We start from the raw sequence: 14,918 nt of genomic DNA, 5'->3' as shown, positions 1-14,918 counted from the left end.
GGGCTTTCCTGAAAGATGTTTAAGAACACATAATTCTCAGTATGATTTCCACCTTTCATTGTGCAGGTCTGTGGGAGGAGGCATCTTTTCAGAAGGTGGCTGTGGTGAAAGGCTCCTGTGTCTTGGGGGAAGTGGGGTGAAAGAGGTGTAATGTATTCAGCATTCCAACTTTTTGGGGACATCTGGGTGACAGGCCTCTCCATTCTGTTCTCAGTATTCTTTTCTGTGTCTGCTTTGGTAAAAACCTAGCAGGCTGGAGACCTGGAGCAAACACGGAGTTGCTACCCCTGTTCTTTTGGGAGAAAACCCTTCATCTCTGAACAAATAATGTGCATTGACACACTGTCTTGTGAAAAAACAGAAACACATTGCTTGTTCACTTTATGTAAATTCTTGAATATGAGTTCTTAGTGTGTATGAGGTTTCAAGTCTGTAAAAACACAGCTCTCTTTCTTTATGTTAAAGCTTTTTTTTAAAGAACACCTGCCCGTTTGGGTGTCTCTCTGCAAGTCTGGAGCCCTCAGGAGGGAAACCCTCAGAATCATTAGCTCAGTTGCTTCTGTTGAGAGGTAAGGAGGATAAGGAGGCTGCGCCCCGGGAGCTGTGTGTGCCCTCCCTCCCCCGGACTGCCCTGGAAGGTGCCGTCTCTCACATCTTTCCCAACTGGTTCATTGTTTATGCTGCTCATAAGTCAGAGGGAAATTACTGTTTTACTAAAGAGAGTGGCTTTTTGGTGTGCATTGTCCTGGCCCATCTGGCGGTGGGCAGGTGTTTGGCTGGCCTTCCCGCGGCATAGGTGGTGGCCCACTGTGTGCTGGGCACAGTGCCGGGCACCCCCTTGTTCAGTTTGCCTATACTCAGGGTTCTGGAAATGCCTAGGCACCTGGAGGAGTGGCTGAAACCTCTTTCTCTGGAGGTCGGGGTGGGACTCAAGTGGTAGCAAGGACACAATGTGATTCCTGCTGTCACCAGGGAGAGGCAGACCCAGCCTCCCTGGGAAGGCGCTGGGAGTCCGCCCCTTGGAGAAGTGCGGAGGCCACAGGGAGGGTGCCCTGCAGTGGGCCTAGGACTCAGCCCTGCAGCCAGGGCTTAGAGTGCCTTTCTGGGGGAAGGGCGGGGAGGGGGTGCTGGAGAAAAAGGGAGGGACCAGGACGGGAAAGGCATTGTAAGACCGGCCAAGTGTTTGGGCTTTTCACAGGTGGCAAAGACTGAATGTGGCTCTGGGGATGGTCTCCTGGCCACACACACCCAGGGGTCACCAGTCCAGCAGCCGGCTCAGAGCGCAGATCCTGATTGAGAGCAGGGCGCCGCTTCTGCACGTCACTGCCTCTCTTACTAATTCATCTGCATTCTTAACCAAAGACTCACTTCCTTCACATCCAAACACAGCAGCACATTTGTACACTGCCTGTGTAGGACACGGGCCCAGCTCTGCTCCCAGCCCTCTGTTCCTCAGGACCCCCGCCCCCCTGGGCCTCTCACCTGGGTTTCTCACTCCCCCACCCACTTGCTTACTGTGCTCTTTCCTTAAAGATTTGATATCTTTTGGATAAAAAAAAAATTATTTCAGTTAACTCATTTAAGGTTAATGATTCAGCACACAGTTATCAGTAATTGTTCGAGCCCTTAAGGAAGAGCAGCTGTTGTGTATCTCTGAATTTTCTTGGCATCCCTTTTCTTTAACTTGGACTGGATGGGTATTTTTAAGGAAGAGCGTGCCAGTCACTGTGTTACGGGATCCCGGTTTTCAAGGGAAGCCTGTGCCTAAGATCTCGTGTCTTCTCTGTTTCAGGTGTGGGCTGCGGGCTGCCATGCTTTCCAGGTAGGAACACACGTGGTGTGGCAGGCGCTGCTCCGCAGCTGGGACGCGAAAGACTCATCTGAAAATGGAGAGATAAGACCCGTCGGGGCAGGCTTGTGTGACAGAAAGCCACCTGTCCGCTGGGGCCGGCCCTTGTCGTGGAGATGGATCGCAATCGAGAGCCTGAGATGGAGCTGAGAAGGGGCTCCAGCCCCTCCAGGGCCAGCAGGAGCCCCGAGGTGGATGGGGACAAGGCCGTGAGCCACACCTGCTGCATCTGTGGCAAGAGCTTTCCCTTCCAGAGCTCCCTGTCCCAGCACATGCGCAAGCACACGGGGGAAAAGCCATACAAATGTCCCTACTGTGACCACAGGGCCTCCCAGAAGGGCAACTTGAAGATCCACATTCGCAGCCACCGCACAGGAACTCTCATCCAGGGCCACGAGCCGGAGGCCGGAGAGATGCGTGTGTCCGAGGGCCTGGACGGCTGCGCCAGCCCCACCAAGAGCACCTCGGCCTGCAACAGGATCCTGAACGGGGCCACCCGGGTGGACAGCAGCAAGATCCTGCTGAGGAGCAGCAGGAAGGAGGCGGACGGGGCCACGTGTGCCCCGGAGGAGGGCAGGGCCGCGGCTCGGTGTGCCTTCTGCAAGAGCAAGTTTGAGCGCAAGAGGGACCTGGAGCTGCACGTGCAGCAGGCGCACAAGCCCTTCCAGTGCCGGCTGTGCAGCTATGTGACCCTGAGGGAGGAGTCCCTGCTGAGCCACGTCGAGAAGGACCACATCACCGCGCAGGGGCCCAGTGGCGCCAGGGCGCTTGTGGAGAACGGCAAGCCCGAGCTGCCGCCTGGGGAGTTCCCCTGCGAGGTGTGCGGCCAGGCCTTCAGCCAGACCTGGTTCCTGAAGGCGCACATGAGGAAGCACCGGGGCTCCTTCGACCACGGCTGCCACATCTGCGGCCGCAGGTTCAAGGAGCCGTGGTTCCTGAAAAACCACATGAAGGCACACGGCCCGAAGACGGGGAGCAAGAACAAGCCCAGGGGCGAGCTGGATCCCATCGCCACCATTAACAACGTGGTGCAGGAGGAGATGATCGTGGCCGGCCTGTCCCTCTACGAAGTCTGCACCAAGTGCGGGAACCTGTTTACAAACCTGGACAGCTTGAATGCGCACAACGCCATCCACCGCAGGGTGGAGGCCGGCCGGCCCCGGGTCCCGGCCGCGGAGGGCGCGCCCGGGGAGGACTCGGCGCCCGGAGGCCCTGCGGACCGCCAGCAGCTCTTCCTGCGGTGCCTGGACCTGCGGCCGGCGGACGCCGGTGTGCCCGTCGGTGCCCAGGCGGGGCGGCGGGTGGCCGAACTGGACCCGGTCAACAGCTACCAGGCCTGGCAGCTGGCCACCAGGGGCAAGGTGGCCGAGCCGGCCGAGTACCTCAAGTACGGCGCGTGGGACGAGGCGCTGGCCGGGGACGTGGCCTTCGACAAGGAGCGGCGCGAGTACGTGCTGGTGAGCCAGGAGAGGCGCAAGCGCGAGCCCGAGCTGGGCGCACAGGGGCCCCCGCGCAAGCGGGCGGGTGCGCCCGGGGACCCCGGGCCCGGGCCCCTGGAGCCCCGGCCGGCCGCGCGCCCCAGCCGCCGCACCACCGCGCCCGCCGGTCACGGCAAGTCGTCCGAGTGCTTCGAGTGCGGCAAGATCTTCCGCACCTACCACCAGATGGTGCTGCACTCTCGGGTGCACCGCCGCGCGCGCCGGGACCGCGATGGCCCCGGGGACCGCGCTCCGCGCCCGCGCTGCGGCTCGCTCAGTGAGGGCGACTCGGCCTCGCAGCCCAGCAGCCCGGGCTCGGCCTGCGCCGCCGCCGACTCCCCGGGCTCCGGCCTGGCCGAGGAGGCCGCTGACGGGAGCGGAGAGGAGGGCGTGGCCGACCCTGCACCAGGTGAGCGCGTGCGCCCAGGGCTCAGGTGGCCCTGCACCCAGGTGGCACTGTGCCAGGGTAACCCTTGCCCAGGTATCCCTGAGCCCATGAGGTCTAGGCCCAGAAGCCCCGCAGCCAGACGGCCCAGGCCCAGGTAGTTGGGGCTTCGGTAGCCCTATGCCCAGGCCCCTGGGTAACTGCTTGGATAGCCCTTTCCCAGTTATCCCAGGCCCTGCAGGCAGGTACTCTACACCACACCCAATATGGGGATCCTGGGCTGGTGGGTACAGACCCAAGCGCCTGTCAGGTCCACTGCAGGTGGCCAGTTGCTCTGTGTGTTTGCACAGATTAACACCTCTGGCCTGCCGGGGTCATAGTGTGTCTGGGGTAGCCATCGTTTCTGAGCAGAGAGCAGGCGGTGGGCCTGTGAGATGTGGTCCTCCCTTCCAGTGCAGGCCCAGGCCAGGCAGCTGCCCACTTAGGAGGCCCCCAGGGGCACCATGCTCTCCTCTGCTCTTCTCCTTTGCGCAAGACAGGGAGTAAAAGAGTGGCTTTAAGTTGGTGTGCAGTTATAATTAATCACCTTGGGTTCAGGTGGCCCTGTGGGTGTAGAGATGGCTCGCTGGAACAGATTACTTTCCAAATAGCAGCTATGTAAATTATTTAAAGACATTTGGCCATCTTTGTTTTCATCTTTTTATGTCTTATACATTTTAAACATTTTGATAGTTCTTCATTATTCTTTGGGGTAGTTCTTTTAAGTGGAAGGTGGTATTTCAGTTATAGAACTTGTAATTTTCTCCATATGGCCGAAAATGTTGATCTCTCCTCCCTGGAAACTGTTTCATTTATGTTGCTTTTCCTTGAACAGAGATGATGGCACCAAGGAGCTTCAGCTGCACTGTTATATATTCTGTAGTGAGGAAAATGACCCCTTCACATTTCTGCAAAACAAAATACAAATCTGTATTGTTTTTTCCTTATTAGAGATTTAGCCAGTTTTTTGGAGCAGAGTTTAATTATTATAGGTTTATACAGTGTATTATACGAGTGTCTACTACACTCAAATGTATGTGGAGTACACAGAGTTGTAGAAAAATGTTCTCTCTAATCCTGTAGAGAAACTAATACTGTCTCTGCATACACATTCGTAAGCGTGTATACAGGTAAATGAATAAAAGCACATTTTGCAGCAATCCTTATTCTGCATTTCATTTCTTACTCATTAACCTGTGGGAAGTAACAGGAGATCATGCAATTCTCTGAAATGCAATGCTCGTTCTCTGAGCTTTCTTGAATTCCTCTGACAGTTTGTCATGTAAAACCTGGTGAACCCAATTGTGACCCCTGGGTGGCATTTTTGAAAATTAAATTCTTGGCTTTCCTTTTAAAAAATTTTTACAACTATAGATTTTACTGGTCACAGGGCTACTTTCTGGAACTCATTGGATTATATATTAGGCTAGCACTAAATCTTTTTTTACTTTGAAGACAAATATTTTTTAAATATTGGAAAAGCTCTTGGCCCTTAACCTCATCTATTATGATAGCAGTCAAATGATTAATAATAATTCAGTAGCACTTTTAAAGTCAAGATGTTGGAAAGATCAAATCATTTTCACTATAAATTGGTATTTACTCTTTTTATCTTTGCAGGCTCATTGCATTTTAGAGATTATAATTTCTTAATGAGATTATGTATATTTTCTCTACATGCAATCTGTTTTTTAAGAAACTTGATACCTCAAATGATTCTGTAACGATTATATATGGCAGTTGAGTTTAACAAGTTAACAATAGAATCAACACAAATTGTGGCTTATTGAGAGACTAGCAAAATAAATTTGTCATGGCAGAGGCATAAAATGTTGAAAAGCATTGTCGGTCTGCATGGGTCACTTTTTGTATGCCCCACAGACAGTATCTTTCCTCCTTAAAAACACAAACTTTTCAATCATAGCAGGCCTTCAGTGGTCTAGCGTGGCATTAAATCTCTGCTTAATGGAAGTTCCTTGAGGAGAGGAGCTTGTTATATGGATATAATGCGCACAAAACACTCTCACTTGCAGAGTTTGGCTAAGGGCTTTGAAGCAGCTCATTTGGCAAAGAAATTGGGCATTCTGCCCCTGTTTTGATCTGAAGTGTGCTTTTCTTTTGTTAAGAATGCGTACAACTTAGGAAAATGCCTGCCTTTCCCATGAATAAAATTACTTAGATCTTTAACCATTTAAGTGACTTTAAATTATCATAGGACTGGGATGCAATGATTGGTTAAGATCGTTAGGTGAAATGTGTAGAAATTGAGGGCAGAAGATCGCAGCAGTTTTCATAAGACTGAACCTGGCTACTTGTGGTGCAAAGTGACGTTAGAATTCAGATCTGTGTGACTCTTCAGGGAAATCCCATTGTGCCATAATTTTACCCAAAGATTTTTTGACATCCAGGAATGGATTTGAATGGTGTTTCTTGATCTAGAGATAATTTGCAGTATCAGATTAATTGAAAGAAACTTATTTCCATACCTTTTTCCCCTGGTGAACATTACTGCCTCCACTGTTGGAAAGTGCTGACTGCCACATTACCTGTATGTCCACTGAGGCTGCGTCCCAGCAGCCTGCATTACTGACTGACAGCTGTAGGACAGCAAAGTTGTGACAAAGAATTCAGTAATTTAAAATGTGTTACTGAGCTAGGTGACCCCATTGAGAAGGTGATAACAGTGCTGGTAGGAAGTACACTTTTGGAGTTCACAGGAAATCAGTCCTTCTAATTTTGGAAGGGGAGTGTTGAAAGGGCATATGGTTAAATTTATAAAAATTAATATTTTTTAACAAAGCACAGTCAGGATGCTCATCACTGTGGACAACTGAATTTTGCTTCACCAGTAAACGGGCCAGAGTTGAGTTCTGCTCAGAAGGCATTTGGGGGGCTCAGGAGCAATCGGAGCTTGCCGCGTGTGTCTGGGAGGACTCAGCATGCGGTCCCTGAGCTGTTGTGAGAAGCACCCATGGGTGGCCTTGCTGGGCAGGAGCCCTGCAGGTGCCGGAACCTGCCGTAATGCTGAGGATCCCATTGCCAAGGCTCATCTGCATATCGTTTCTGCTCAAACTGATGTGACTACACCAGGTTTTGACCGTTTCTTGTTATTCTGACCTCATCTGTCACATCAAATTTGTAGTCTGGTCAGCCTACTCTCTTCTACGTCTTTGCAGACCCTGGAACTTAATTGATAGTAAAACCCCAAGTTTGAGATGAAGTCATGAAATTGCAAATATTTGACTGCTTTTGACCAACAAAGTTGGCAAAGTGTAACCTAGTAGAATAAGAAGTTCTCAGCACAAGTGTCACAGTCTGCCACAAGCATGCAGTTTGAAGAATTAGAGAATTTTTAGAATTAAAAATGTAGCCAAGGGAAGGACAGATAATTACAGGAAGAAAGTTTACTTCAGGAAGTCCCTTCTCCTACATTTCCCTGCTTGCTGCCTTCCTCCAGGGCAACCCTCATGTGCGTTAGAGCCCATCTTTCCATCGTAATTGAAAGAAGATCCTCAGGCTTTAGACGATCACATGTTAGGGGAGCCCATGCCTCGAGGTGGGCAGGGAGGGCCGGGCTGCCGTCGTGAAGCTCGCGAAAGGTCAAACAGACATTCTTTGTTTTTATTAGAGCACAGACAGTTTTTAGAACAGCTTGGGGAGAAAATGTTTTCATGTGTCCACCCATCGTAACAGGACTTAGGGTGAGTCTAGTGAATAGAAGTCAGGATGCGGCGTGTGAGGTGGGCCTGGGAGGGGCGTTGTACGTGGTGGCCGGCCTGCTGAGATGGGAAGCCGCTGCTGTCGCGCCCTCTCAGGGTTGGCCTCGGAGTGGAGCAGAGCGCGCCCGTGGAAGGCACCCCGCCTTCGTGCTGGTGGTCGCCCGGCGGGAGGCCAGTGCCCTGAGCGGGGAAGCTGGGGTCTGCTTTGCAGTGCATGCAGCCCTGGCCTCTGACACCCACAGTGACTGGGGGGCATTTGTCTTAACGTAGGACTTTATTGTTAGCACCACAGGACACTAAAAATGATGCAGCAAAGCAAGGGGTTGTGGGCCCTGACGAGACAGGGGAAGCCTCAGGTGCAGAAGGGAAGCCAGACTTGGTTCACAGGCAGGAGGGCGCGTCCACAGACCTGGAGTCCTCGAGGGCTGAGCACGGCGGTGGCAGCTCTGAGGGGTCTCGGCCGCATGGGGCCTCTTGGTATGAGCTTGCGGAGCTGGTAGAAGTACAGATCACAAGGCTGGCTCTCTTGCGTAGCTGGGCTGGTTCGCCGAACCGCCTATGCTGTTTCCCCATCACGCTGGCAGCCTAGGTTTGTGCTGAGCAACACCTGATGAATGTCCACAGACAGACTGATCTTCTGCTCTGGGGGTCCACGGCGACATGCTGTAGCGACGGCCTTCGGTGCTGGGCCGTAAAGGGTGGGCGCCCTCCACCGTGTGGCCCCGTCGCCCTGCATGACTTTGTGGAGCTCTGTCTCCCTGGGTGTGAGATCGGCTGGAGAGCAGGACCAGGCTGGGGGCTGCTGAGCAGGAAGCCCAGGGCACAGAGATGGACTCAGGGTGCAGAAGAGGGGCCGTAGCATGCCTCACAGAGGAAGCAGAATGAGAGCCTGCCACTGCCCTGCCCGGCTTCACTGGGTGCTGCGCGCTGTGGAATTCGTTTCTTGGGAGAAGATAAAGTGAGAGTTGAAAGTGCTTATGCTAAATTCTTACTCCGTATAAAAATGCAGCAAAGTCCTTCAAGAAAAACACTCAGATGTTGTCAGTGGGGTGCACAGTGCCCTGTGGCTCAGTCAGCGTCTTCGCCACCAGAAGCCACTCTCAGTCGCACTTGCACAGGTGCACACGATGCGTGTTCACCTGGCTCTGCCATGCCTGCCTGCTTTCTGAGTTTCCAGAGGAAGATCATATTATGAGAATAGTGTTTTGTGTGTTTTATTGTATCCCAATCCCTCAAACACTGATCATCTGTGCAAGGCATGCACGCTAGTATTTTGCTTGAACAGAGTGTCACATTCCCTGACCTTCCGGAAAAAATTTACTATCCTGTAAAAGGCATCAAACTCTAGAGATTATATTTGCCTTTTCTCTTACCCTTTTTTTTTTGACACAAGATAATCATGGATTCTAGAGATGGGAGGGAACTGAGAGATGTTTAGTCTGTGAGGAATCTTAGGTGCAAGGAAAACTCCTGATTTGACCAAAGGCGTGTGGTGTGTGTAGTGGTGAGGGACGGAATGACTGGCGGATGGAATGACGGTGGTCCTGGACACCAGGCCTTAACTCGCTTGGCGCTGAGCAGCGGTGCTGTCCTCACTGAGTTCCCTGGCACCGCGTGTCTAGTCTGCTCAGCTGCAGAGCAGGGGGAGTGCCCGCTAACAGGCTGTGTGGCGTCTGGCACATCCCGGGCGTCCTGGAGACATGACTCCTGCTGATACCAGAGTCAGAACCAGAACAGGGTAGTTCCCAGGAGAGGAAGGGTCCCTGCCCTGGTTTGTCACTTGAGGGGCAGGCGCGCAGGGTCACAGGATGGCTCCGGCCCTGCACAGGGCTGTAGATCTTCAGCCTGCACCCTGGAGGCATCTGAGGTGGCCCTGCTGTGCTCTGCAGAAGCCGGTTTGCGTGGAGGCTGCCTGTAAACACCGAGGGGCGTTATCTGTATGAAACTAATATGTGCCTGGCTTCTAACTATTTAGAGAGCCTGGCGCTATTTAAGAGAGTCAGATTTGGGGCGACAGTTTTTCAACCCTTTCCGTCTTTGCTGCGCATCTTGAATCCCATTGCAGGCCTCCTGGCCCCCGAGCATAGTGTTTCCGAGTCCACCGTGTGGCGGGTGCCCCTTCCTGGGCTTCCTAGTCCCCTTTGTGGGGTGGTCCCGAGGAGGAGCTCTTGGCCTTCCCCAGCTCAGACTTAAGCTGGCTTCTCTGGGGTGAAGTGTAAGAACTCCTCTGTGTAGATTTTATCAACTTTGTGGGCAGAAAAGATGGGTCTCTCTGGCCCCAACAGAGGGTGGCATTGTAGAAGGAGAGGTCCTTGCACCCAGCCCGAAGTCTGCAGGGCAAGCTGCCTGGATTTTGCCTTGAAAGTGTGAGTTCCTGGTCGGCTCTGGAGGAGGGCAGCCCCATGCTATGGAGGGTGGTACATCTGGGGAGCAGGGGCCACTCACTTCCAAAGTCCCTTGGGCCCTAAGACAGAGCCTCACCTCGGGGCTGTCCTGGTCACACGCCATTGTTCTGGCCAGGGCTTCCACCTGGGGGGCATTTGCTGCCTCATGCCACTGCCCAGTGTTGCCAGCAGCCCAGATTCTGGCAGGTGGAAGCATTCCAGCTCTATCGGCAGGCTTCTGTGAACCATTGCATGGCTCTGACCCACACCCATTCCCCTGTTGCACCTCCACGGTGTCCCAGGAGCCCCTTCCAGAACTCCCCGCTCGCCTGCCTGCAGAGATGCAGAGTAGCCCTCCGTGTTCCTGGGATCTGCAGTGGGGGGGCATTTGTCCTGGGCCTCATGTCCTCAGCTTGTCCCTGGCCTCCTAGAACTGGGGTGTCCTGGAAGGCAGAGCCTGCTCTGGCTGGCAGCTGCAAACCGAAGGCTCAGGCTCACCTTCCACTTACGTGAGCTGTGACATGTGCTGTGCTGGGGATCGGCGTATTCTGTAGCTGCTGATTCGGCTCGGCAGCCATGGTTTGTATTGGCTGTACAGACTCCACTTGACCTGCGACAGAAGCAAGGACAAAGCATAATAGTAATGCACAACTAAGAGTGGGTGTTTAGCATAATCCATCTCATGGTCCTACATGGTTTTCAGGCTGAACAGGTCACGCGAGGGTGATTTAGTGGTGTGGCCTTTTAGGGCGAGTGGGAGCTTGTTACTTTCTCGGTGCTTTTTGGCCAGGTGATGGACGCGGGGTCAGGATCCTGGGAAGTTGCTTTATCACCTCTGACCCTTCCCAGCCTGCATGGCTGCCATGACTTGGCGTCTGTGTCCTGGGGCCTGCTTTGCAACCCTCACTGCTGGGCAAAGGGCAGAAGGGGCCAGGCCGTTTCTAGGACTGAACAGTGAGGACATGTAGCATGCAGTGTGGTCAGGCCTCAGACGGGTTCTCAGCAGGCTTCCCAGTGTCACCAGATGCTTTCGTGAGGGTCCCTGGGCCTGATGGCTATGGAGAAACCTGGAGTAGGAATGTAGGATCTGGACTTGGCCCGCAGTGGACCCCCCAGTGCGCAGGGCTTACGGACAGAGAGAGTGGCCTCACGTATGGCTGCATGCTGCTGTCTGAGGCAGGCTGGTCACGGGCCACTCAGCAAAGGTGGAAGGCCTGGTAGTGGGCACAGCTCTGGTGCCTGTGGTGGAGCTGGGAATCGTGTGCGGTGTGAGGAGTACTGGGTTTCTTCTCGAGGGGCTCTGCACGTGGCAGGGAGGAGCAGAGACTGCCCGAGAGCCACTCGGCTGCATGGCCTGTGTGCCTGGAGTGTTGCTCTGCAGAGAAGGCAGGCGCTTCGATCCAGTGGTGGCCGAGCCTGCGCGCTGTGCGAGAGGCAGGGAGAGAGCCACCCAGCTTGCGGGGTTTCACCTTGTAGGATGTCACCTCTGCCGCTGTGAGGTCCTGGCGGCCAGCCGGCTGTACCCGCGGTGGGTTGCTGCTAAATTGGCATCCTCCCCGGTCTGTGGGTTCATGGTGGGTACACTGAGTCATGTAGTAAGTGTAGACTCCAACTTTTCAGGTCTTTAGGTTTTATTTGATAAGTGTTGTGTATGCATCTTTGGCACAAGTTCTTGATTTTTCATTTGTAAGTTTAGTTGTATTTTTTCTTGCTGTGTCTTAATTTCCTGTGTGCTGGGCTTCATCTGAGGCTGGCTTTTCATGAAGCCTTTGTAGGCTGTGTGAGGATCCAGTATTTGCATAAGCTTGGCATATTAAAACATTGCAGTTTCAGATCTAGATTTTACTAGAATTAAAAAGCTAGGGATATTCTCTAGATTAGAAGCTAGAAGGTCACAGTTTCCTGGAATTTTACACAATTCTGGGAAGGTCAGCATAGCCACATCCTTTAAAGGATGTTTCGTCTCCTATTTTATTTACGAAGGCAGCTGTGGATTTGAGAGAAGTATTTTCACAGATTAGTAAGACATTGGGGCTGACAGCTAGCTGCCGAAAGTGTCCTTGTAAACAAGAGCCAGATCGGAGCTTTACTCACGTTCTGTCTTCAAACTCCGGAAAGATCACCTTCAGCGCTGTGAATAAACTATTCAGATTTACTGTGATTACCATTTTCATTGAATTAACCTAGGTGGTTATTGCAATACATCATCTAAAGTGTTAATTCAGTGTTACCTGCTTGATGAGTTTACCATCCTATAGAAAACTTTGTGCATGCCCGAGTAATTATGTTATACACTTATATATATATATATATAAAATACATAATGGTGTCTGAAACCAGTGGAGAATGGATGTTTCCTTCAAAATCATAAAATCAGGTTCCTATGTATCATGGCCTAGTGATTATTCCATATGAGCACTATTGGAATATTTAGTTCATTGGACTAGACTCATCTATAATGTTACTAGTTTTTAAAAATTGATGACACATGATTCATGGGTATGATTTATACAGATTATTTTGGCATTAGACTAGAAATTGGTAGTGGTGGGAGGGCTAAAGATTGTCATTTTTAGGGGGTAGTACTGGGCACTGTGCTTTCACAAGTGATGAAGGGGGCTGGGAGGCCCCCAGAAGACACGCCCTTCAGAGCTGTTGGGGCCAGTGGCAGGCCTCCTTGGCTGGCAGAGACTTAGTAGTCGGAGTCCCAAAATGCAGGTGAGTATGTCCCCGAGAGATGACTTACAAAGTTCTGCATTTCAGGTGTGAAGAAAGGGGTTGTAAAGTCCTGACTTGGAAAATTTTGGCAACTGTGAACATGAAGGTTGTGGACAGGTTGTGGGCCATCTCTGCAGTTTCTATGGTGATGAGTCTGCACACCACTAGAAGCAGATTCTCGATAATGTTTTGAAACTCGAGTTACCAAAGGGCATCCTGCTTGGGAGCTGGTTATGAATCCGTGCAGTCGCTTATGCACAACTGCTCTGTGAGCTGGTTGGCACCTGGCAGACCTCAGAGTCTTGGGTACTTTTAAATACCCACTGTTTGGACATTTCTTTTCCATTTTGGGTCAGAATTTCTTTTTTTTTTTGTCTTCCTGAGTTAAGATCTTTTTCTTTGAATTTAAGATCCTCTCCCGGGAGTGTGGTGTAGCTGTAGATGGCCTTAGTGTTTCAGGCACTGTGCCTCCCAGGGAGCCCGCCAAGTGCGTCCAGCATGTGGGTGAGCCGGTGACCTTCGCTTTCTGTCACTGGCCCGGCATCACTCAGCCATACAGGGGCCCTTGGTTGTCCTCTGCCCCATCACAGGCAGCCCCCCTGCTCTTTCCCCAGCCTGTCTCCCAGTAAGACAGCAAAGGGAATAAGGAGCCAGGCCCCTGTGACCCCAAGTACTTAGCCTGCATGGGAAGCCATGGACCCCTGTGACTGTAGGTCTGGGCTAAGGATGCCTGTGCTTGTCACCCCTCCTCTGTCACAAGGCCAGGACAGAGCCCCAGAGTGTGGCCATCAGAGCTCCAGGAATGGCCACTGCGAGCCTGCCGTACTCATCCCAGGGACTCACCTCCTCCTGAGGAACCCCGTACCTCTGTCCTGGCTGCAGGGTGAACCTGTCACATCTCAGCTCAGCTTAGGGGCAGGCTGTTTGCAGCCCGAGGAGGTGAAGGAACACTGCCCACGGTGCTGCGGGTGGTCCTTGCCCGGGGGGGACCTTCTGGGTCACAGAGGCACCAAGAGGCCTTAGCCAGCACAGCCAGGCTGTTAGGTGCCCTGTGACTTGGGCCTTTGAAGGCAGTGCTGGCTTCTCCTCCTCTCTTTCCTCTGTTTTCCATGGATATTGTTTACTCTTCTCAGGACATTAATGAAATAGGTGGAAAGTGATTTTTCTCTTCGTACATAATGCTTATGTTCTTACATCAGCAGTTACACGTCTTGTTGGACTGTGTGTCTAACTCACACAGTGCTTCATTTGGAGCAATTCATTCAAATAATGTGTTTGTTTTAGATAAGAACAGTTAGAGTTGCCAGGTTTAGTAAATGAAACTGCAGGATGCCTGTTAAGTTTGGATTTCAGATAAACAAAGAATACTTCTTTTAGAACAGTATGTCCCAGGTAATATTTGAGACATACTTAGGCTAAAAAGTATTTGTTGCTTTTCTGGAATTCAGATTATGGGGTGTCCTGTGTTGTATCTGGAGGCCATCTCTGTGATGGAGCTCCTCTGGCAGGTGGTTATTTTCATGCAGGCAGGAAATGTCTAGTTTTGTTTCCTGGCCTACTAGTTGACTGGTTAAAGTCTGTTTAACAGCTCTCCATTTGCTTGCTACTAGATGGGAGATACTGGTTACCTGGTCCACTGACTATTAGGATAGTTAGTAAGAAGAGCAGACCTAGGGGTTGACAGTTGTTAATCCTTTGTGTTATCTTTCCTGAGGGTCAGTGGAAAAAGAGATTCAAGGGAAAGCAGAGCACATTTAGTCTGAAGTTTCTTGTGTTGGGATGATCTGTAGATTTGAGTGCATCGTACAACTTGAAGGAGCCTTGACATGGGAAGTTTCCATATCTGAAATGTGCCCCAGAGAATAATGCTTCAGGACCACCCTTTGGTATAGTTATCCATCATTGGAATGGAAAGTTCCGCTTTGTTTGCAATTTTATAGGCAACATTGCGGCTCTGTGGCTCTGTTGATGCAGTGCCATGGTGGAATGGCTCTGCCCTGCTGCAGCTGCCCACAGACCCCAGGACATTGGCACATCAGTAAGAGTCAAGGTGTGAGCAGAAGACTCCAGCCGGGCCACTGAAGGTGTATCCCAAGCACAGGCTGCTGTCCTTACTTCAAAATGTTGGCTTTACACCTAGGCAGCCCAAACAGAGAGAAATGCTTGCTGGGCTCCGTGGCACATGATCTGTAGACTGTGATTTTCACAAGAAATAATATATAAGTGTCTGGGATTGACTGCCGACTCCCCGAAAGCAGCGAGGAGTCCGTCCTGGCTGTGGGGTGGTTTATTCAGTGCACAGCGTTCTCTCATTCTAAGTTGATTCTGCCAGTGCACGGTCTCTCC

General features: G+C 51.8%; 1 protein-coding gene across 7 annotated transcripts in view; it reads left to right on the top strand.

Moving 5' to 3' along the window:
* ZNF516 (zinc finger protein 516) overlaps positions 1–14,918 on the top strand; it is a 111,066-nt gene that overhangs the window by 44,923 nt on the left and 51,225 nt on the right. For 6 of the 7 annotated variants that reach the window (XM_036884133.2, XM_036884140.2, XM_036884135.2 and 3 more), the window contains exon 2: positions 1,793–3,736. In XM_036884133.2, coding sequence (XP_036740028.2) covers positions 1,966–3,736 — 1,771 coding nt within the window. In that variant the 5' untranslated portion in view covers positions 1,793–1,965. Of the gene's footprint in view, positions 1–1,118; positions 1,320–1,792; positions 3,737–14,918 lie in introns of those variants that run through there. The other variant, XM_036884138.2, reaches the window with a different exon arrangement.

The sequence above is a fragment of the Manis pentadactyla genome, chromosome 6 (assembly GCF_030020395.1).
Source record: "Manis pentadactyla isolate mManPen7 chromosome 6, mManPen7.hap1, whole genome shotgun sequence".
Classification (NCBI taxonomy): domain Eukaryota; kingdom Metazoa; phylum Chordata; class Mammalia; order Pholidota; family Manidae; genus Manis; species Manis pentadactyla.
This window is presented reverse-complemented; position numbering and strand designations above follow the sequence as displayed.